Below are 24,236 nucleotides of genomic sequence, written 5' to 3'. Positions count from 1 at the left end.
AGGAAAGAAAATGTTTCCTGCTGCATCGGTATTTTAAACTAAAATTTCATGGTCTAGCATTTCACCCTGAAAGAAGAGAAATGGCTTTTGTTATAATTGTTTCTTAATACTGTTGGGAGGAAATAGTGGTTATTTGTTAGTGTCATGATGTTAATGTGTATGGGATTCTTTTTTTTCTATTATGCACCCTTATTGTTAACCTTCCATCTTTAGTTGGTTGTTAGATGAAATTGGAGAAAACATTGTTAGCCATTTTATGTACTGTTACGTTAGCAGCTATTGTCATATATCTCTACATTTTTAATGTTTTTTCCCTCTCTCACTGATATTTCTCCCGATGCTTAGTAAAGATTTCTACTCTTTAGAATAGTTCCTCAAACTGTCAATTTCAGATAAAACTTAAGATGGAAGACCTAACTCCCTGTCACCTTAACTTGCTCCATCTTTCATCTCATTTTAAAGTACCATATACTTATTTGTTTTGTTATTATTTATTGACCATCTCTTCCTCCACTAGAATTTAATCTTTACGGGGCCACAAATCTTGTCACTTTGTTCCTTGTTGTATTGTTATTATTAGTACCTAAGAGGGATATATTCTGATTTTGATTTATAACCACAAGAGTATAAATTTTTTGTGTCTTTCAATATACATTAGTGTGAGGTAATACTTATAGAAATGTATTAGTTGAGGCGCTGAACTGGTTTGTATATGAATGACCTTTTAGGATGCTATTTAAAATACTTATTTTATTTTTTACTGGGAGCATTTCTTTTGATACAATTGGTAGTCAGCAACTTAAACAGTAATGTTCATGATAAAACAGCCATCTTAATACTTTTTTATACAATCATCCCTATCATCCTCAGCTGTCCGAAAAAGCAAAAAACTGACATGTAAGCATGGGCATTGGTGAAAATGATCAGGAGCCAGAAAAGCAAAGCTCACATCATTGAGATAAAACTCCATGGTTTAGCACTGTGCTTCACAAATTGTGATCTGTGGATGAGGTTTTGAGTCATGCTTTTATTTTACGAGGACTTGGAGAAATAGTTCCTAATTTCTTTAGTTACAGTGAGGCAATATATAATATAGTTTAAGAGCACATGAAGCAATAAACGTTAACAGTATTAATGCCAACACTGAAGATGAGTTGTGATTTGTTACACCAAAATGATGTGATATATTCGCCAAGTGATTTGTTACACCAAGATGATGTGATATATTCGCCAAAATAAATAAACCCTTTTGCTGGGTAATGAGAGTTGGGGTTAGAACGTGGGGGGTCAGAAATTGCAAGAAGTTGATACCTTATTTTCATTGTTACTAGCAATTATAATACTGCAAGATCTGTGGAAAAGTTTTCATTCTTGGCAACTTAAAGAACCATTTATTAAAGTTATATTAGTGATTCTCTAATCACTAATCTGTAGTGGTGTTTGAGAAGAGTTTTCTAATCTGTAGTGGTGTTTGATGATGTTAAGCCTATTTAAAGGTGTTGTAAACTGAAATGATCTGGAAACATTGCTGTGTTTATAGTAAAGTTTCATTGTCCAGAAAAAGCAGAAACTAGCTTTTAAGCAGTGAATTCTTGAGTTCTGAGCAGATAATTCCATGCTTGTCTAATCCAAAAAAAGATGCACATTAAGAATCTTTATAATGTTGCTTGCAATTCTAATTAAACATTGGTTATTTGGTTTTTAAACCCATAAATTGTGGGCTGCTGTGGTTTTTCTTTTGTCCTGAAAAAGTATGTCCACTAATGATGATAATAAGAGAAAAGTTGAACAATAAAAGCTGTATAAACAAGATTGCAAAATACACATCCTTTTGGGGGCATCTAGTATGTGGAAAAGTAAGTTTACATATCTCAGGCCCTGATATGTTATATTCTGGTGCCGAAATATTAAATCGTGTGCAGATGATACTATTTAAGAAAACAGAAATATGAGCTATAAATTGTAAACTAAAATTATTTAGAACTTTTTCAAAATACTTTTGCATGACAGGTTGGTTACTTGTGTAGTTCCTCTGGAACACTTGTCTGTCTGAAATGACACATTCTTTAAGGATTATGGAGGAATATGGTTTTTATAATTGACAAGGCAGTAAAGGAAGCACTGCTAAAACTTTAAGCACTTACAACCTAGGCTGAGATCTTATAAACCTCAGTGGAGTGGCTATGAAGTTCTTGAGGTAGCTGGCTGCTCTTTATAACCACTCTACAGTGTCAGTGTTTACAAATACATTTAGAAATATTTTAACAATAGATTGTGATTTATAGGACAGGCAATTAAAAATTTGAGAGTTAGGCTTATATAGAAGTAAGGGGTTTGTAAAGGAAAATGTGGGAGCATTTGAAGGAAATTTAATCAAGGCTTTCCGACTGTATAACTAGTAGGATATATTATGTCATAACCAAAAAAAAATGCAAATTTTTTTGATATTCTAGAAACGACTGCAGAAAGAACTGTTGGCTTTGCAAAATGACCCACCTCCTGGGATGACTTTAAATGAAAAGAGTGTTCAAAATTCAATTACACAGTAAGTATTTAATTTTTAAAGTGCTTATTTGTTTCTTTTATTATTAATGTGTGAATATATACTCATTTTTTTAAATGCAGAATTTTGTATTCATCACATTCTCTTCCAGTAAGAGGTAAATACAGTAAGCAGAGCTTATTCTGTGCATGAAAAAGTGAAGAGTGGAAGGAGGACAGAGGCATTCTAATTCAGATCCTTCTTTGGGAGTGGAGCAGAAGTCTCTTTCCAGCTAGGACACCAAAAGAGCAGAGAGATGCAGGTGTCCCCTCTCTTAAAAAAGGAGCTTTTAAATGAGCGTGAAGTGTTTTCAAGAGTATCATACTAAGGTCTTACAACACAGTATGATCTATTCTTATCACTTCTTTGATTTACTAATCCCGTTAGACAGGGTAAATGTTTTGAAATAGGGCGGAAATTTAAAATAATTGACCCTTGTAAAAAATCTCCAAAAGCATAAAAAGAACAGGAGCCAACAAGATGAAAGTTTACTGTAGACCAAACTTGTAGCACAAATAGGACAATTCAAATATTTAGTGATTTTTCTAGGTCCAGAGAGCAAAAGTGACCAAAATTCACACAACCTCTTTTCAGAAGAAACAGTTTTGGTTACTTTTGACTTTGCCATTTGAGTCAGTACTTGACAGGAGTCAAGTTTTAAGCGTGGATATATTGATGTTTGGATGGATATATTAATGTTTGAAAATATAGTACACATCTCCAGCTCTATAGCAGTCTCTTTAAACATTGCTGGTTCTCAGTTGAGCATTTTTATTTTTAGCTCCACTGCAAAATTGAGTAGAAGGTATAGAGATTTCCCATATACTCGCTGCTCCCACACGCACACAGCCTCCTCCATTACCAGCATCCCCCACCAGAGTGGGACATTTGTGGCAATTGGTGAACCTACATTGACACATCATAATCACCTGAAGTCTGTAGTTTGCATTAGGGTTCACTACTGATGTTGCATATTCTGTGTATTCGTACACATGTATAATAACATTTTCTGTCATTACAGTATCATACAGAGTATTTTCACTGCCATAAAAATCCTCTGTGCTCCACCTGTTCATCTTTCTCTCCCTGCCCCAACCGCTGGTCCTTTTACTGTCTCCATAGTTTTCCCTTTTCCAGAATGTCACATAGTTGGAATTGTATGGTATGTAGCCCTTTTAGATTGACTTCTTTCACTTAGTAATATGCATTTAAGGTTCTTCCATGTCTTTTCTTGGCTCTCAATTGATTTTTCATTTATATCAGAATTTAAAAATGGAGCACACATTTAGAGTGTTATTTGTTCTATACAATTAAACAAGTGACCTGTTTTTGTTCAGTATAATAAAACAGCAAGCCCTGTTTAATTATAAAATAAGAGAGGAAAGAGCCCTGTAGGCTTTTTCCTCTCTTTCTTTGTTAACCTACCTCAGAATATTCTGTAACAGCTAGCCCTACAGTTTTCAAGGAAATTGGTAATTGTTGCTCCCTCTTTCAACCTTTACTTTTTAGGGATTCAGGGAGAACCATACAGCACAGTGATTTATAAAATGTTAAAGGAATTTTTTACATTTTTACAAATAAGTAGTGATACCACAAATAATAACTCCCTAAATAGCATTATCTTTATTTTAAAATTTATTGGGGTAACATTGGTTAGTAACATAAATTTTAGGTATGCAACTTCATAATACATCATTTGTATATTCCATTGTGTGCTCACCACCCAAAGTCTAGTCTTCTGTCACCAGATATCTGACCCCCTTTACCCTCTTCACTGTCCCCCCTGCCCACTAACCACCATACTATTGTCTGTGTCTGAGTTTGTTCTTTTGTTGCTTTTTGTTTTATATCACACATATAAGTGAAGTTATATGGTTCTTGTCCTTTTCCATCTGAATTAATTCACTTGTAATGATACTCTCAATCCATCCATGTTGTCTGATATGGCAATATTTCATCTTTTTATGACTTAGTAGTATTCCATTGTATATATGTACCACCTCTTCTATACCTAATCATCATTCGAAGAACACTTGGGTTGTTTCCATGTCTTGGCTATTGTGAATAATGATGCAATAAACGCAGGGGTACATATATCTTTACGAGTAAGTGTTCAAATTTTTTGGGTAGATACCCAGAAGAGGACTTTCTGGGTCATGTGATAGCTCTGTTCTTAATTTTTTTGAGGAACCTCCATTCTGTTTTCTATAGTGGCTGCACCAATTTACATTCCCACCAGCAGTGTGTGAGGTTCTTTTCTTCACATCTCCGATACTTGTTAAACTCTTGTTATTGATAATAGCCATTCTAACAGGTATGAAGTGGTTTCTCATTGTGGTTTTGATTTGCATTTCCCTTATAACTAATGAAGCTGAGCATCTTATATCTGTTGCCCATCTGTGTATGTCTTCTTGAATAAGGTATCTGTTCAGGTCCTCTGCCTGTTTTTTAATTGAATTGTTTGAGTTTTTTTGTCATTGAGTTGTATGAGTTCTTTATGTTTTGTATATTAGCGCCTTATCAAAGGAATTGTTTGTAAATATCTCCTCGTATCCAGTCAGATGCCTTTTTGTTTTGTTGATAGTTTCTTTTGTAAACAACATTATCTGTGTTGCAGAATAAATCTGTCATTTAGAGATGTTTGTCAGGCAATAATTTTTCTTTTAAAATAATTTATTATAAGTCATAAATGTTTAATTATATTTGGACCATCATTCAGGATATAAAAATAGTCCTGTAAATATCAGATCTTAAAATAGTTTTAAGTGGAATTCTCTGGGATGTGGATATGGATAAGGAAGATGATGAAAGCACCTCAGGCTTTCTGGAAGAGTTCAGTGGCATGTATTAAGACCTTTAAAAATATGATTATCATATCTTTTGAGCTAATAAACCCGTGTGCTATCCTAAGGAATGAAAAAAGACATAGAAAGATTGATTTTAGAACTAACTACAGTTGACCCTTGAACAATGTGGGGTTAGTGACGCAGATCCCCACCCCCACCATGTAGTCAGAAATTCACAAATAACTTTTGACTCCTTAAAAACTTAACCTAGCAGTCTATTGTTGACCAAAAGCCTTACCAATAACATTAGTAGATTAACACAGATTTTGAGTGTTTTATGTATTTTTATGCTGTATTCTTAAGCTAGAGAAAAGAAAATGTTATTAGAATCATAGGGAAGAGACTATAATATTTATAGTACTGTATATATTTATCGAAAAAAATTCACATGTAAGTGGACCTGCACAGTTTAAACTCATGTTGCTCTACGGTCAACTGTGAACTCATTTCAACATTACTATTTCTAGGGACATTTTGGAAACAATGTAAATGTCAGTAATAGAGAAATGATTTCACTAGGTAGTATTGGGAAATGTCATCCCTTGAGTTATAGTCTGTAGTCAGCTGGTAAGGCAAAAATTATGTGTAGTCATAATTACCTTTGAAAATCCCTTAGAGAGGTCATATTGGTGTGTATCCTGTCTTAATAAACCCAACTAAGCTAGTTTTCCCTTCAAAGGAGAATAGATGGCTGTTTCTTTGATTAGGAGACATGAATGTTTGAAAAATACTGTTTAAATATTAGAATCACAGAGCAATAGCTACTCACAAGAAGTTAAGAACTGAGACTGCTCCCACCTCATTCTTACTCTGGGGTGTGTGCTCGTGATTAGGATCATAAACACTGGCGATCTGAATTTATGTAAATTTAAGTTAGCACATAATGCATTTCACTGGACTTCGATACCATTGATAGAAACCGCAAAATGACTAGAATGAAATGTACCCAAAGAACTTACTTTAATAGTGGTTATCTTTGGGTGATTTTTGGTTTTTTTTTTTAATATTTTTTCTTAATTTTTTATAGTGAACATACATTATTTTCTAAATAGTAAAATGTTTTTTAAGGTTATCCTACACAATATTGAAAATTATGCCACCTTTGACCTGTCTCTCACCCAGCTAGCTATTTGAAGAATTACTGAGATATTTGCTTTGCTATTGTTTAAAAACTGTGTTTGGATAGATTGCATGTAAATTTATGGTACATTGAGTGCCCTAAAAATTACCTTACAAACAGAATGAAAGGGCACCAGAGAGTCCTGCTTTTTTCTCAGAATATCGCTTTTGCTCTCTGTAATGGGTGTCAGGGAGGGAGGATATAAAGGGGTTCTGATGGCTAGGGAGGGCCTACCTAGTTTACAGAGAGAACAGGTTTTAGTTTTCTGGGGTTTTTTTTAGTGCAGCTTTTGCTTTGTACATAATTTACTGCTTCTGGCTCTGATGTCAGGAATGTGCTGTCTTTTGCATATGTAATGTCATTTGTCTTTCCAACAATACTTTGAATTGAATATCTTTTTTTTTTTTTAATATCTATTTTACAATTGAAGTAGTTAAAACGGGAGAAGTAAAACAGCTTATTCATGGTCACACAGCTAGTTAAGGGGCAGATATGTGAGGTGATGAATAGAACCCTAAAACTGTATTCTCAATCTTCTTTTTGTTTCCCAGTATTTAAAATGATAAATTTTTATACTGGAAGAGTATAAGATGAAAGACATTGGCCAGATGTACAATAATTACTATAAGTGGCAGAGCTATAATGAGGAACTCAAATCTTATGACTTTGGTCCACTTTTGCTTCTAAATGCTGCCCCATCATTTTTGCTATCATAATCCCTGCTCCCCTCGCCTTTTTTTTAAAGAAGAGAACAAGAAGTAGTGTACAAAATATACTTAGAAGCAAATTTATTTTCATGATTGTTATATTTGGAAACAAAGTCAGCTTGCATAGATGCCATAGAAATCTATTCTGGTTTTTATTAAACAATTGAAACATACTGAGAGACAAAGGAAAGGCCACATAGAGCCTTGAATACCCATCAGAGAAGTGGACTGATGTCAGCTTACTTCCTTTTCCCTTTTTAGTCTTCTCTAGAATACTGATGAGAAAGGCAGAGTGACTGCTGCAATTCTCTGTAGTCATTACTGATACCTACTTCCCCAGTTCTAAAATAATTGATATCAGAATGGCAGTTGATTAGTTTGATGTCTATAAAATCTTTTTAGTTATTGTAAAAATAGTCTTGAAAAAATAAGATAGCATAAATTGAGTAGGAAAAGTATAAGCTTTGGTATTAGCACACCTGAGTTGGGTTTTTGTTTTGGGGTTTTTTTTTTTCCCAGACCCAGGTTAAAATTTGGCTCTGTCCTTTACTGGCCGTCTGACCTTGATCTAGTTATTTTATCCTTGAGCGGCAGAGAAGGGAGTAGGGCCAGGAATGTTAATATACCGACTTTTATAGTTGCTGGGAGGATAAAGTGTGCTGTTACATATGAATGATCCCTGTGCCAGTGCCTGGTGTAGAGGAAGTACTTGGTGTTCCATTTTCTCCTTCTCACCCCAGTCCCTTTTATCTCAAGTTTTAAATTTGTTTTTTTCTGTTCTAGGTGGATTGTAGACATGGAAGGTGCACCAGGTACCTTATATGAAGGGGAAAAATTTCAACTTCTATTTAAGTTTAGTAGTCGATATCCTTTTGACTCTCCTCAGGTAACCGCCTTACTTTTAAAACTTTTGTTGTATTTTTAGATCATAGCAGAATGCTAAATTAGTGATTTTTGACTGTAAAAATTTGTAAATTTATTATAATTATGCAAATAGATTTGTTCCTTTATCTTCCTGTAGTATAATCAAGATCTCATCAACATTTACATTATTGAGATTAGGACTTTCTTGCTTTTGTACTTCCAAGAACTTAAGACTTTCTTGTTCATAGATGGTAGTAAATAAAGGGATGGAAATCTAACCCAGGCCCGTGGGTTGTAGGAGAATCTAGCATTTTGGAAGTCCTAGGCACGTGTTCCCAGGTAAGGTGATGGGGCAACGTTGCGAGGAGTTGAGTTTGGTGTTCAAAGGTCACTTCATTGATTTTGCATTGACATGCAAGGGCAGAATTTATTACAAGATGTTAAATATCTAGACATCAGCCCCAAATCTGACCAATATAATTTGAGGCACTGTCAGTTTAGTTAATGGCTTCATACTTGGACAAGGAATAGTGCTGGTAGAGGACCATTTTTAAGAACTGTTTAACTGGAGAATGATTAATCGTTGGAGGTTAGAGAAAGGGAGACTAAGATGACTTCCAGATTTCTGGCTTGGTCAGATGGGTAAATGAATTACTAGTGGTGGCAAAATGATAAGGCTAATGCCAGCTGTCTCTAGTATTGCTAGGTAATGAGGTGTTCTGGATGATGAAATTTCCCAAATACCTGAAATTCGACTTGGTAGGTCCTAAAATAGGCTGTTTTTACGAAAAATCATATCTCATTGCCATTTGAAATAGAATATCTCAAACATAGCTTAATCTCTTGGCCATGTAGGAGTATAGTTGGAAGTCATTTATTGTGCTATAGATAAAGAGAGAATTGTTTTAAGGCCTAGGGTTAAATGGAAAATGACTCCTTGAGTTCTTAAGTTTTCATTTGAGCAGAAAATTAAGATTTGGAGGGCAAATTTTTATCATTTTCACAAGAGTAAAGCAAAGGGGTATGTGTTATAAGGACCTCGAGGCCTCTAATAAAAAGCATCTGTTGGCTGTAATCCAAAACAAAAGCAAATGACTTCTTTCTCTCCAGAAAATGATCTTCACGTTCTATTGTTGCCCTTTGGCTTATCAGCATCATTTCTGACTGTTAGTGCTTGAAGGCGGTGGGGTCTCAGGTATGTGAAGGAAGAATAGGGCTGACCAATTAGGAAGCTTTTGCCTAGGGGTATAGTGGAGGCTTATTCTGGGAGTTCACAAATTTTTCCTCAGAGGAAATGAATATTTCTGTAAACATGGAACTAAGTCAGAAGTATCCTCTGATCCTTAGTATTTAATTCTAAAACATCAAACTTAAGCATCCTTTGAATTTCATCTTTAATATTTCTGCAAGTTGGAGCATTTGTGATAAATTCCCTCTTCCGTCTTATCTCATATTCTTTTTATTCTCCTTCTCTGGTTATACTTCTGTCCACTCCTCTGGTTTTGATGTTCTCCGGGTTCTTTATTCAGCACTCCCTTGCTCTTCTCACTCTTTTCTCTAACGTCTTCAGCCATCTCAAGCAGCTGACTCCTAGATCTATAGCTCTTTATACAACCTATTCTTTCTGATGTTTAATTGCATACCTTCTTGGACATCTCTACTTGAATACCCCCGGACATCTCAAATTTAACACATCTAAACTCAGTCTTTTCCAATAACAAAATTAGGGGGATTTTTTTTTTGGGGGGGTGATTGTCCACCTATCTGCTTGTATTAAAATTCTTCCTTTTCTCTTAAATGTAGAGCCTTTTGCAGTGCTGAAGTCGATCCACTCTTATCTTACTGTCAGTGCTATAGTCCAAGCTTTTATCTTGCGTGTGGACTATCATAAATAGCCACTAGTTCTTTCCACTGTTAGCCGTCCTTTCACAGAGCCACTAGATTTCTTTGACGGCGCAATTATCTCATTGATCTTCACACATATACACACAGCCACCATCCCCACCCTCCTCAGTAAAATCTCTAATGGTTTTTTATTCGAGGTCAGGTCTAAAAACTCTTTAGCTTAGCAGTAAGGTCCTTTTATGGTCAAGTCTAAACTTAATCATTTCAGCCACACATTACCTCCATGCATTCTTCTATATAGTAATATTTATATCATACTTTATGATGTAACATCCATTCTGCTTTTATCTTGTCACAGCTCTTAATGAAGTGGTTAGGGGAGATGGGTTCACCCCTATTTTATAAGTGAAGGAATCGAAGCTTGTGGAATTATTGTTCATGGTTTAAAAGCTAGCTAGTAGAACAGTCAAGACTCAAACTCAAGTTACTTCTATATCATATTGCCAATTAGGAATACCAGCATGAGAAAAATGCTTATTTATCCATGCAGTAATGTAATCTCTAGAAGTGAATAATTATATGTAGAATGATACCTTTGAAAGCTGTAGAGCAGGGGTGCCATTTACTGGGTCGCGGACTGGTACCGATCCGTGGCCTATTAGGAGCTGTCACACAGCAGGAGGTAAGTGGCAGGCAAGTGAATGAAGCTCCATCTGTATTTGCAGCCACTCTCCAGCGCTGGCATCACCACCTCTGCTCCATCTCAGATCATCAGGCATTAGATTCTCATAGGAGCACCGGTCCCTGGTGCTAAAAAGATTGGAGACTGCTGTTCTAGGGCACTTGTTCCCAGTCTTTTGGAATGCGAGGATTCCTTTTTTCACGTTAATTTTGTAGTCTCTCCCATGCCATAGAAGTTACATATTCTAACATCCATGATTAAGAAAATGGTATAGCTACTCTGAGTCCAGTAATACAAAATTATTTTTAAAATTTTATTAATCACGTCATCTGTATGGTTATCAAATAATGATAATGGGTCTAACAATAGATGCTTGACGTGCATATAGATTTCAAGATTTTTTCATTAACGAACTTCCCAGAGGTCTCTTGCTCCAGGAAACGGAACCTCTCTAGGGCAATAACAGTCTCCAGTCATCACAGATTTTATTTGTTGAGACCTGGCAGCACTGGCACTTGTTAGACAGTTATAACGCCTTTCATTTTCCTAAGCACTACTGAATTTACCACTACTTACAAGAGTAGAATTTGGGAAAATATCTCTTGAGTAAACCAATCTCATTGTGAAATTATTACCTTTTTATCTGTGAGTGAGCTCTGTAAGACCATACATAAACTTTATAGTTTGCTGTGTTTTTCTCCTAATTGTTATAATTAACTTCTCACACTGTCTCACTTTATAGTGAAAAAGGCTACTTATCTAAAAAACAGTGTTTGACCCAGTCATTTGCTTTAAAGGGAACAATAACAACCACAAAAAACTTTTTGTTAATATGGAAGCAAAGGTGAAGCATCTTTTCATCAATGTTTTCTAATAATGTGTGCTTACCATCAGCCATACAGAAAATAAAATATACATTCTATTTTCCTCTCCTAGGATACAGGTAAATAGTTGGCTAATTTAACACATACTGAGGATGAATTGTGTGCCAAATACTCTCCTGTGTACTTTAGAGATAGGAAAGACTACAGAAATTAAAAAACATTCATCCTGCCTTTGAGCAGCTTATAATCTGTTTAGTATTTGGATAGGTAGATATTCATTATTCATTTTGTGAGTATTGAGCACAGAGCATAAGACAGACACTTTACTATTAGAGATTCAGTGGTGAACAGAACAGCAAAAAACTTTATATGTGTGTAGTTTACATTCTTGTACAAAGAGACAGACAATAAGCCGTAAGTTAAATACATAACAGTATGGAAGATGGTGGGAAAAAGTGAAAAAGTGGAATGAGGGTTGTAAAGAGTGATTAGTAAAGATTTCACTGAGCAGGTGACGTTGGAGCGGAGCTCTTAAAAGCGGTGAGTGAGTGAGCCAGGAGGAAGATGAGGGAAAGATCAGTGAAGACAGAGCAAAGGCCTGGAGTCTATTGCTCTGTGGTGGTCCCTGGAGTTGTAGATAAGCAAGAGGGGAGTTGTAGGTCATAGGGTAGAGATAATTTGGGCTGGAGAATTCATCACAGATTGTATGGGACGTTTATAGCCCATTGTAAGAATTTTGACTTTTACTGTGAATGAGATGGGAAACTTTTGAGGATTTTGACATAGTCCTACTGAAAATTAAGATAAAATCTGGCTGCTGTGTGGCAGCTGACTGTTGGGGGCATAGGGTGCAGGGAGACCAGATAAGCTATTGCAGTAATCTAGGTGAGAGATGATAGTGATTTGCACCATAAGGGTGGCAGTGAAGGTCGTGGAAGGTGGCCATATTTTGGAACTATTTTAAACATTGAGCTAGCAGGATTTGCTGATGGGTAAATGTGAAATACGAATGAAGGAAAGGAGTCAAGGAAGACTGCACAATCTTTGGCCTCTGCAACTGGAAGTATGAATTGTGTGCCTTAGAAGCAAAAGAGAAAGCATCAACTGATTTAGAATAGAATGAGGGAGCAAAGAAAAACCTGTTTGCACTGGGATTTAAGGGGTAAGAGGAATTTATGTCAAAAGTGGGACAAGGCACGAGAGGACATGGCCTCTTCTGAGATTTGTGAACATATGCTGTTCTAGTTTTATGTGTAGGTACATAGGGGGCTACAGAAGATGAAAGGGGAAGGATATTTTGGGGCTTGTCAAAGAAGGTCTTGCAATGTGAGGGAGCTGAAAATGTATCCCAAAGGAACTGGGAGGTGTGGTCAGTCTCCATCAAAACTAAGTCTTCAAACTTTACCTTGAACCGCTTTGCTTCTCTTTCTTCCTGCCACTTCCTTCACATTAGCAGTTCTTCCTGCGAATGACCACTCTCTTACACCCCCTTCCTCTGTGAGAACATCCTATTTCAGTGAAACAAATCTAAAACACATCTATATTATTTTGTAAACATCCTAGTTATACTTATTTTTAAGCTTTTCAATTCTAGTTTTTGTTGAAAATTTAGTTAGGAGGGGAGATATTTTTTTTAGGGAGAAGAGGACACTGTTTTGTCCTGAAACCATATTATGCTGAGAGCGATGCTGAAAATAAACTTGCCTTGGTTATAAAGCTCTAGAAACACTAGGGCAAAGAGTAATCATTCTCCCATCCTGTTCCCCCTCCTGTGCATGCCCCCTTAACATGGACCATTTCGTTCTGTTGCTTAAAATTCCCTCATTGCAGAGATCCAGAACCTATTTTCATCGTGTTCTCATCCTTTATTTGTGGTATGATTCTCCCTGCTCTTTTATGGGATGGTGGTTAAACTTTCTAAAGTCTTAAATAACAATTTTTATTGCCTTAAATTGTTTAGCATCTAGGACACCTGACAAGGAGAAAGTGAACAGTGACCAACCCCATTCATTGGAGCCTCAGAGGTAAAGCAGAGGGGAGGTGCAGGAGGTAGGCTAGAGGAACACAGGGCGTGGAGGAGAGAGAAGCACCCTCTAAGGGAACCCAGGTTGTTTCATCGTATCCAGGAATTTTGTCTTTGTAGTATACCTATAGCTGCATGGTAGTGGTAATTATGGAAGATCAGGAAAACTGTTAGTATTGACACTGATGATACATGTTAGATGACTGAAAGGAAAGAATTGAATTGAAAACTATGTTAAAATTCTAACCCCAGTCACTTTTGTCAAAAATTTATGATTTACACTAGACTGTATATCATGTACATTGTTCATAGCTACCTAATTTAGACTTTCTGCTAAATTACAATAAATTTTCTGCTTATATGTTCAGTTATATAGTTGCACATTAAGTATTGTCATCAACATACAATTTTAATCAGAAAAAAACATTTATATTGTCCCTGGAGAAATCTTGGTATCCATATTATCTATGCTTTTATAATTATAGTGTGTTTTGTACTGCTCATTGTGTGTATACTGTGTTTTGACCTAGCCTGACACCACATCAGGTGTCTGACTTTGTAATTCTAGAGTGCACTAATCTGAACACAGTAGTATGCTTTCCTTGTGATAAGATCTTAGTACTGTGATGTTGAGCTTGATGTTTGGAAATCTTGTGTATGTACCATGAATTTCACGTTAGAAATTCCAATTTGAATTAGAATTCAAATCTGCATCCCTTATTTTGTCACTATTGGTAGCTTTCAGTTTAAATTTTAGTAATTTTTATGAAAGATAGTCTACAGTCTGGTACCCAAAAGTTACCAAGAGGTTGGCTTGCTTAAAATTTTAGGTTGGATGTGGGATATGCATACGTACAAAATCATACCGATCCTAAGCATAGATCCTGCTCTTGAAAATGAGCCACACTGTTGGATATTTGAGAATTTAGAGACATGTGAGGACCGCTTCTGATGCAGACTCGACTTTGGCTGTGGTTCACATGCATTAGGTCTAAGATCCTTTTCTAAAATTGTGATTTTTTTTTTTCCATCGAACAGCTTATTCTTAAAAATTTGTAATTTCATTTTACTCAGTTTATAGCATAGAGAATGTGTGCAGTCTTCATTGCTGACTATTGGATCTATATGACTAGTTTGAATCTGAATAAGTTATTTTAAGAATTAATAAATTAGCAACATTCTTATTTATTCCCTTTGGTTTCAGAGTCATTGTATTCAGTTGTCAGATGTTTTAGATAGCTTATCAGTTACTTGAGACTCCAAATAAAAAGTTTTTGAACTCTAAAAATAGCTTAATCACCTCAGGTTTTCAGATCCTACTTTGCTGCATTAAAATAATTGAACTGTCCATGTCCTCCTTTGGCTTGTGCTGTGTATTAAGTAAACGAAATGGTTAAGAGAGTGATCTTAAAGAAATTCAGCCTTGGTTACTCTCCCCATCACATGCAGAGAACCAGAGTAGCACAGTTTCCATTAAAAGTCTGTGGAAACTGCTTACCAGCCTTTTATATGAATAAACTGTTGAAAAAAGTTTTTTCTTTTATTTCAGGAATTCATCTCTGGCATGTAAACTCAGCCTTTCCATGTTTAGACAAACTTCTAAAATTCTGTATCTAGTGGGTTAGGCCCTAGGGGTTACTTAAATATGTTATGTGCAACTAATTCATTCACTTGTTTTTATGGTTGCAAAAAGTTTCAGGCTGGCTGCATTTGCCCTGCATGCAGCATATTAAAAAGACTCCCGCTTTTTTTTTTTTTTTTTAAAGGGTTACTGAGATTTGATTTATTTTTATTTCAGTCTCCTCAGGCTTCAAAGCCGTTTCTGTCTTGATTTCTGGCTCTTTTCTCTGCTAGTAGAATGTCTGCTGCTTCTGCTGTCGGTGTCTTTTACTGCTACTCTTCCCTTTTCTTTCTCTTCTCTCCTGATTTCCTGTTGGTTCAAGCATACTTCTTGGCTCCCAGGCCAAGTGATTTAGTTTATATCATTTCTCTCCAATAATACTGCTTTCTTTCTGCTCTGTGAATTTCCTAGTTAAAGCATGGTGTGGTCATTTTTGTATTTAGCTGTCTCTCTATTTTCCTTGATGGTTGCTGATACATTGATTCTTTTTTGCCAAAGAAGATAACTTGGCATCTTTTTTTTTTTGGTGCGTTCAGACACTAGTCTGCTTGACGTCTTAAAAAAGAGATGTTACTGGAAAAGAAATATCCTTTAAAAAATAATTGTGGTCAGAGAATAAGCCATTTGGGCATTGCTTGCATTCTTAATGAATATATCTTACTGGTCCAGTGGCATTTTGTGGCAAAATGAATACCCTAAGGCAGATGCATGTTATGTGATGTATAAACTGCCTCTCTGGAAGTCTGTAACACATTGTGGGAATAGAAATGCATATCGTATAATAAACTATAGTTCCTATTTATAAAAAATAAAATTTAATTAAAGTAATTGTAGATAAACTCAAAGGATGGAACCGCAAGACCATCGAAGCAAGTCATTTCTTTTTGCAGAGCGGTGCTTTTTTTTTTTTTTTTAGCAAAAAGTGATGAAAAAGGCAAAAGCACTGATCGATAAAATTGAGATAAATGGTATGCTTCTAACACAGCTGTGCGAAAGTCTTCCCGATCTTCTGCAATCGGACAGGGAAAGCAACTTGATATCTCTTGTTTTGAGACTTTATTTTTCAGCTTTATTTTAGCTCTCTTTAGCGGGAATGGAGAGTAGATGTCCACCATTTAAAGAACAAAAAAATATGCTTCAGCCAAAGAAATGAGTCCCATATGTTATTGTATTTGGAATATTAGAGGACTCCTGCTTCTATGAAAGAGTGCTTTGTTAAAATGTAAATATTTGTAAAATTGAAATAAAATTAGATGTGTAGCTAGATTTTTAAAAGCAAAAACCTAGCTGATGGTAATTTCCTATAACATATCCCAGATGGCACACCTTACTGTGGCCACATTTATTTCACTGTCTCTCCTTTCTCTTCTATAAAGGGGGGAAAGAGGTGTGCCTGGAGCAATAAATGTATTCTGTCAGTTTCTGTCATAACTTACAATAGGGTTTCTCTTTACTAAGATTCTGCTATGTTCAAATGTGAGGGCAGTTTGCAGGGCTGAGAAAGCTACTATTAAGTCTGGTTTGGGAACTACTGGTTGGGCTTTATAAAAATCCCAACATACCTATCTACTGAGTCAGAATCTATGGAAGTGGGGTTCTTAAATTTGTATTTTTAGCAAGATCTTCAAGTGATTTTTTTTTTTTTTTAGATGAGGCAACTCTTGGTTGACCTCACAGATTGTCAGCTTACAATCCCTCACTTTTTATTTTTTACACCTATAGTATTTGGTCTTCCTAAGTAGTCTCCCATCCAGGTACTAACCAGGCCCGACCCTGCTTAGCTTCCGAGATCAGACGGGAACGGGCTTGTTCAGGGTGGTATGGCTATAGACTTCAAGTAATTTTTTTAAAGGACAAGTCAGGAATTAGGAATTAATACTAAACAATAAAAGTGGTACATCTCACTGCAATGTAAAATCACATAAAGATTGGTGGATTACTTTTTATATCAAAATAAATATTATGAAGTGACATATGAAAATATTCTTAAGTATAAGACTTCTAATTTCTTTGACCTATTTTTGGCTATGCTTACAGATTCCTCAGGGTATATGAATTTACTCTCTTTCCTATTCAGATGCTTAAGTAGCTATGTTTAAGAAACACTCCTATTGGGATACTTGTTAAATTATTAGGGCAAAGGAAGGAAATAATAGTGGTGAGACAAGAAGGAGAAAAGAAAAACTGTTAGAAGAGTTGAGTAAAAGATAAAACAAAAACAGCAAGTAATTGGGAGACTCATTCAATCTTTGTTTTTTGTCTAGGCACGTAGTTATTTGCTGATTAAAAAATAGTAATTCGTGCCTATCATAAGGGAGGTGTGAGTTTAGAGGAGGCGGGTAACGTAGCAGTTATTTCCTTTTGCTTATAGCACCTGAGATGATAGCATTGTTAACAGGTAGAAGGGGTGTCGCCACTCCGTTACTCACACTGTCTCAACATTGAATGTTTGGAATTTTAGTATACCGATTTCTGTATGCAGAGAGCAATGAATAGAATTTGAAAAACTATTGTTATAAATGGAGTTGTCTTTCACTAGTCTAAAAATACATGGTAATTTGGAAAGTTTTATAGGGGATTTGTGAAAAATAGCTGAAATATAAAATAGATAATCTGGGTTTTCCCCGCTGTGATGCGGGCATTTGTTACAGTACAGTAAAGCCAGCACTTACTGAGTTATGACAATAAACAACAAGCAGTTGTTAATCTTGTTCTTGGCACTGATTTTATTTGTTTTTGATTTGGTTTTAAAAATATTAAGTTATGTAGAGAATATTTTGTGTCCTTGGTAATACAGAATATTTGAGTGTTAATGGAATTTTATTCTTTCTCAGGTCATGTTTACTGGTGAGAATATCCCCGTTCATCCTCATGTGTATAGCAATGGTCATATCTGTCTGTCCATTCTAACAGAAGACTGGTCCCCAGCGCTCTCAGTCCAGTCAGTCTGTCTTAGCATTATTAGCATGCTTTCCAGCTGCAAGGAAAAGGTAGGACTTCTCAGAATTCTTCCAGGTAATCTCTCTCCTTCTAGTTAGGTAGAAACTATTTTAATACTCATTTGATTTGTAGGAAGGACATAATGCTTTTTATGATAAAGTTTTATAGGGAATGTCATGTTTAGTAATAGATTGGGAAATTATTTTGATAATCTTTGATTCCGTATAGAAGTTAGACATTGTTTTCTATTTCTTAAACAGGAAATTTCTGCAGATGTTCTTAAGTAATCTGAATTTTTTTTTTTGTAAACACAAAAGGGCAAAGGTGTACAAGAAATTCTTTCTAGATTCCCCAGCGGAAAGCCCCGGAGCCGGCGTCATAGGCAGCCGGCCCCATCTCCCCTCTGCTGCCCGGCTCCACTCTGCTGCCCCCGGCTCCCCTCTGCGACCCCGGCTCCCCTGTGCCGGCCGGACCCTCGCGGCTCCGCCAGGGCTCTTCCGGGAACCGGAGCCTCCCGTCACAGTGACAAGATGAGGCCGCAGCGGGAAGGCTGGGTGCCAGCAGGGTTTAGGACTTTTCCTCTCCTTCACCAGTCCACAGATTCTGTGTCCGATGGAGAGGAGAGAATAACCAGAAAGAAAAACACATGAGTTAAATTTAGGGTCCCCTTTTAGAGTACCCAAGTCCTCTGCATGTCTGGCCCTCTCGTCATGCCCGCTTGGGGGTGCCTGCAGCACCCCGTGCCCGTGTTTCTACACTTTAAAAGCCTCTCTCCATGAGCGTTTCCTCTGGTACTCTGTGAAAGGAGAAACAAACTTCTAGAGATTAGAGGGCTGTGGGGTTATTTATTCTAGCAGGCCTTTTTCTGTGTTCTCCAAATTGAACTATCATTTTTATTGTATTTACAAACTGTAAGCCAGCTTGTAAAGTACATTTATTGGAATATTAGTTCCCTAACATGTTTCTTGGTGTTAGGTTTTTAAAATTTTTCTTGTTCAAATAAGCATGAGAAATAATGGGTTAAGTTGTATTTTTTAATTGTTTCATTAAGAGGCCTTAATATGCAATTTTATATACTATCTTTATAAGAAAGAAAATTAACTTTGACAGATAAACTGACTCACTGTTAGTTAAAAGACACGTATCCCCATTCATGAGTATTAAAATGTGCAGGAAAAAATGTACACCTTAGAAGAGATGAAATAGGGTCCATGTCATTAACATTAATATCACTTTTTAACTTCAGTTTCCTCTTTGCCGTTGGCTTTTCTGAGTTGCATTTTAAGCTACGCTTGAGCTTTTATTAACCCCAAGGGCCTTGGAATCAAGTCTTATTGCTTCCATGTTTTCTCCTCTGCCACTGCCACTCCCAGCACACATACAAGTCTCAAATTTCTAAGCGTGGAGCTGTGCGGTTTGCAGTTACAAGGGCTTCTGTGTCTCTGCTAATGTTTAATGTCTAGAGAAAGGTGAGGCAGTAATGCAGGATTTAATAAGAAAAGTTATGACCACCAGTGATGTCTGCACATGGTTCTTGACTATGCCTGTTGATTAACTTTGTTTACATTTAAATGTAATGATTTGCTATTAAAAACTAGAAAATGACTGTGTTCTTTACATTCTTCATCCTTTTCTAACCCTCGCCATTCCCTTCACATTCTAGTTGTCTGCTACTAATGTTTCTTAACATACTTAGTGTAAGACCAATCATTCCATTTGAATTGATAAACTACAGTATTAATATAAATTATGACATATTTAACAAAGGTGATAATCTGGAAGTCACAATTCTGGCAGCATTAGTTCTATAATATATGATAAAATTCTGCAAACATTTATTTTTACTGTGTTAAGTAATGGGTTATAGAAATAAGGAGGAAACTTGCTTTGGCATTGAGGGGAATCTGGCTACATACAGATTAGCTTTAAAAAGTTTCAGATTCTCACTGAAAACTCATGTTAAAACAGGTGAATTTTATTCTGTGGTGGACATGGTTGTCTGAGTTTCACTTTAATAGTCAACTCTCTTTGAATACAAATTTTAATTTTTACTGTAGGCATTTGGGGTCTTTGATTTAGTCACAATTCTTTTGTTCCAGTGTTCTTTTTCACGGTCGAGAATAGTTCCCTAAACTGAAGGTATTTAAATTTATCACATCAGTAGATTTTAATAGAGATAATTTCTAATATTGATGCCAGAGGCCTTTCAATAATGTCCCCTTTATTCTCAGTGCCCTTATAATATAGATAATCCAAACTTTCCAGTTTCCAGTTTGTGTTCCTTTTTTTTTTTTTTCTTTTCTAGGCAAGGCAACCCTTGGTTGACCTCACAGATTGCAAGGACCTTGTCAGTTTACAATCCCTTATTTTTTTTTATTTTTTATGCCCGCAGCACCTGGTCTTCCTAGGTGGTCTCCCATCCAAGTACTAACCAGGCCCTACCCTGCTTAGCTTGTATTCCATTTCTAAAGCATATTTGATAGTCCATCTTTTTGTATAATTATTTTTCTAATGATCATGTCTCCTTGGTCACTTACCAGTTTGGTTATATTCTTGACTTAAGCACATAGTTTGAGTCAATTGAAAACTTTGAAAAATTAATTATAGGAGTTCTCTAAGGTTTTTTCTTTCTTAAATAATTGTTTTTGAAAATTGGTTTCTAATAAATATACAGATAAAACGAGTTTATGAAGTTATTTGGTATAGTAGTAGCAGTTTATTTCGCATGAACACCAGTTATGACTTTGTGAGACAGACAACAGCAGATCATCTGTTCTGTGATGTAGTCAGGCATCTAATTTCATAATATTAATTTCTCAGAAATTTTCTCACTGTATTAACAGCATAATCAGGATATTTGTTTAACGTCGAATGCTTTACTCTTTCCTTTTTTTTAGTTATTAACATTAACCTATGGGGGCATTGTGAAGCTCCCCTGAGATCATGGTTATGTATGTGAGCTTTAGAAGGACCAAGCGGAGTGTCTGTTTTCCTTCCTGCTATCTATGTGTCCTGTTCACCTTTACATTTTGGTTTGACCTATCATATTATCTACAAACCTGCCCTCAGGAGCTTTAATACAGTTTTGACATGTTTCCAGATCTTTGTAGTATCACCCATTTCATGTATCTGATTAATATCCACCAGTTTTCAGGAAAATTCTCTGTTATCTCTCTCTGATGTTGTTGGCATCAGTGCTGGCGATGCATTTCCCTCACAGACCGGCCACATGTTTTTAATGTGGTGCTGGTTAGGGCACGTGTATGGCAAAAGTGCCAATATATCTTTCCCCCTTTTTTCCTCTTATATGTTGTTTGGAAACTGAATCCTTTGGTCTGTCCTTGATGATACTATCTTACAGAAAACCTAATTCTTTGTGGAGGTTTATAAGTTGCTGTAATTTCTCAGACAAACTTAATTAGGTTGACTTTTCTGTTTTAAATTAGCTTTCAACAGTAATAACTAAATTATTTCCGGGGAGATAAGATAAATGAAACCAAAATTCTTTACAACCTAATGCTCGCACTTTTGGTTGCTAGGCACACTCTAGTAATCTTACTAGAATCTGCCCAAACCACACAGGCATGCCCCTTTATGTTTACAAAACAATTTTAGTGTCAAGAGTCTATATTTCCTTGACTATATTAAGTTATGCCATTAGCATTTATATTGATTTTTGTGCATCCTGTAATAGTTTTGCTAAAGCTTTTATTAAAACTATTTCTCCCTTATGTTTTTCTGTTTTACAACTTCTTATCTATTTAAACTCTTTTTGGTTTCAGAGACGACCACCAGATAATTCTTTTTATGTTCGAACATGTAACAAGAATCCAAAGAAAACAAAATGGTGGTATCATGGTAAGCAGTTTTATTTTAGAATAATAACAGTTTTTAGCATTTTGGTTTGAAAGATTACATATCTGCTTGAGAAAAAGAAGGGCCTATGTAATTGATGTTGTATTTTTGTAACATGGAGAAAATTTTTAAATATTTTAAGGTATTTTAACAGATAAGTTAGAATGGCTTTTTAATGGGGCACAGAAAACATACAAATAAAATCTAAAATTGCTTTAACATTCTGCAATTCTACCATTTCATTACAATGAAGAAGTCCTTAATAATCTTTAAGTCAGATTAGAATGAGTTACTGGGAAACCTGTTATTTAAATAGAAGCTTTGATGCCTTTGCGTACTTATTTAGTTCTCATCCTGTCCGGTAGGGGAGGAGTAGATCGCATGGTTAGAGGTGACCCATTAAAGAAAGCTTTTCCTATCCTAATAGTTGTTCCTCAAACAATTTGAGGTTCTTCTGATTGTAGCTTTATGAATATAGCACTCTCAATAATTTTAAGTTTCTATTCTTGTTGGGAGGGTGATAGTAGCTTTTATAAATGAAAGCTGCTATCTTTCTAAACTGACCTTACTGCTTTGCCAGGAGATGTTTGAAATTAAAAACAAAAAGCTTATATTCCTCGGTGTACATTTAAAGCAAGAGAACAAAAACCACCCCCTGTGATTTTGTATACATAAGAGCATTTTCTTTGTTTTGCGCTTTTTTTAATGTTAACCTAGTAAGAAATTAGAACCGACAAAACTAACTAATAGGAATATGGCCTTTTATCCCCTTACCTTTCTGTCCAGTTTGAAACCTGTTACCTCAGTTAATTTGAGCCAGTTAAAATTTTTTAAATTAATTCTAGGAGTTCTGTAAGTGTCGAGATAAAAGGTGTGTAGAGTCAATAAGTAGCGCTGTACCAGCAGTTACAAATTCGTAAACACAGAGAAAGAAGAATTCCTGGAGCCACAGAAATATGGATATTTGGGATAATATTAGTGAGAAATATAGATGACCTAGGAGAAGAGATAACAAAACTTATGAGCTGTGAAAAGTAGATACTTGATGAGAAATTAGTATTATTAAGAAATGTATATTCTTTACAAATTGTAGTTTTAATGTAACTCAGTAAAAATCCAGTGGAATGATGGGGTGGCTGCTTGAAAGATTTTGGGAAAAAATAACAGGTGAGAAGATTAATTTGAACTAAAGAAAATGAAGAAGAATTAGTCTACCAGGCACCAAAACATTAATGTTAGAAAAGACATTAAAATAGAATTCCTCTTCTCTAGGCCGCTTTGTATATAAGATTTGAATATGTGGTAAATAAGGTGTCACACACAAACCAGGGGGAAAGGAGAAATTAGTACCTACCTGATCCTCTTAGAAAATCGGTAATCATTTTGGGAAAGAGACATTTACATTTTTATTTCATATGTAAAATATTTCCTGTAGATTGAATTAAGTAGTTTTAAAAAATCGAACAATAGAAAAAGTGTTAAAAAGTTGGGTATTAACTCTGGAGGAAGGAAAAATTTCTAAAATTAAACGGAAATCGCAAATTAAACATTTAGTTATAAAATTTAAACCTTTTATAAAAGCACCAGAAACCCTCAAATCACAGTCACTATAAAATTTAAAAAATAAAATTGTGAGAAACATAGCTTATTAAAAATAAAAACCATTTATAAAAGTTGCTTAGGAATAAATACAATTAAGAGCACGGGCTGGAAAACAACACACAAATATTTACAAATGTGATGTTTTGAAACAGTGAAATGGCAGTTTTATAAAATGAATGCATTGCTAGAGGAGAGTAAAAGGTAGGAAAAAAAGTGTTTTCATACTTGGTGTAGTTTTTTAAGGAAGCAGTTCAGCAATATTTAGTAAGCTTAAAGTTCAAGATTGACCTTTTGTCTCAGTTACTAAACTTCCAAGAATTCCTCCTAAGAAAATCATGCTTAATAACGAGAAACATTTTATTCAGGAAGTGCTCAGGGGAGCGTTACTGTAATGCGCACTCCAGTCCTGTCCTCTGTGCTGTGGTGTTGGCTCTGCATGTGCCATGTGCCTGCAGCAGAGCCTTCCACACACACCCTCCTGTCTCGGGAACTCCCACCAGAGCCTTGCTGAGCACACTTTCCTTTAGGAAACTTTAGTACTGTGTCTAGAATGCTGGCTTTGTTTTAGTTTTTCGGATATTCCCAGGTAATGCTATATAGCTGGTCATGTGAGAACTTCTGTTTCACGGATTCTTAGATATAAAAGGACAGCTTTTCAAATAGGATGTGCTGATAATCAGACGGAAGGAGTCCTTTCTGAGCACTGAGACTCCACTTAAATGTTAACAAGACCGTACTCTAGTTAAACGGCCCTTTACTTCAGTT

The 24,236-nt window shown here is 35.7% G+C and overlaps 1 protein-coding gene and 1 pseudogene across 1 annotated transcript in view; one reads left to right on the top strand and one right to left on the bottom strand.

The window, feature by feature from the left end:
- The window catches only part of UBE2W (ubiquitin conjugating enzyme E2 W), a 49,591-nt gene that overhangs the window by 14,362 nt on the left and 10,993 nt on the right, over positions 1-24,236 (top strand). Inside the window, exons 3-6 of the mRNA XM_025041116.1 lie at positions 2,454-2,545; positions 7,999-8,101; positions 17,909-18,064; positions 21,797-21,872. Coding sequence (XP_024896884.1) covers positions 2,454-2,545; positions 7,999-8,101; positions 17,909-18,064; positions 21,797-21,872 — 427 coding nt within the window. The remainder of the gene's footprint in view (positions 1-2,453; positions 2,546-7,998; positions 8,102-17,908; positions 18,065-21,796; positions 21,873-24,236) is intronic.
- LOC112472641 lies at positions 16,788-16,906 on the bottom strand (annotated as a pseudogene).

This window comes from Pteropus alecto, unplaced genomic scaffold, assembly GCF_000325575.1.
Source record: "Pteropus alecto unplaced genomic scaffold, ASM32557v1 scaffold87, whole genome shotgun sequence".
Lineage (NCBI taxonomy): Eukaryota > Metazoa > Chordata > Mammalia > Chiroptera > Pteropodidae > Pteropus > Pteropus alecto.
The sequence above is the reverse complement of the archived record's forward strand: the minus strand, read 5'-3'. Positions and strand labels throughout refer to the sequence as shown.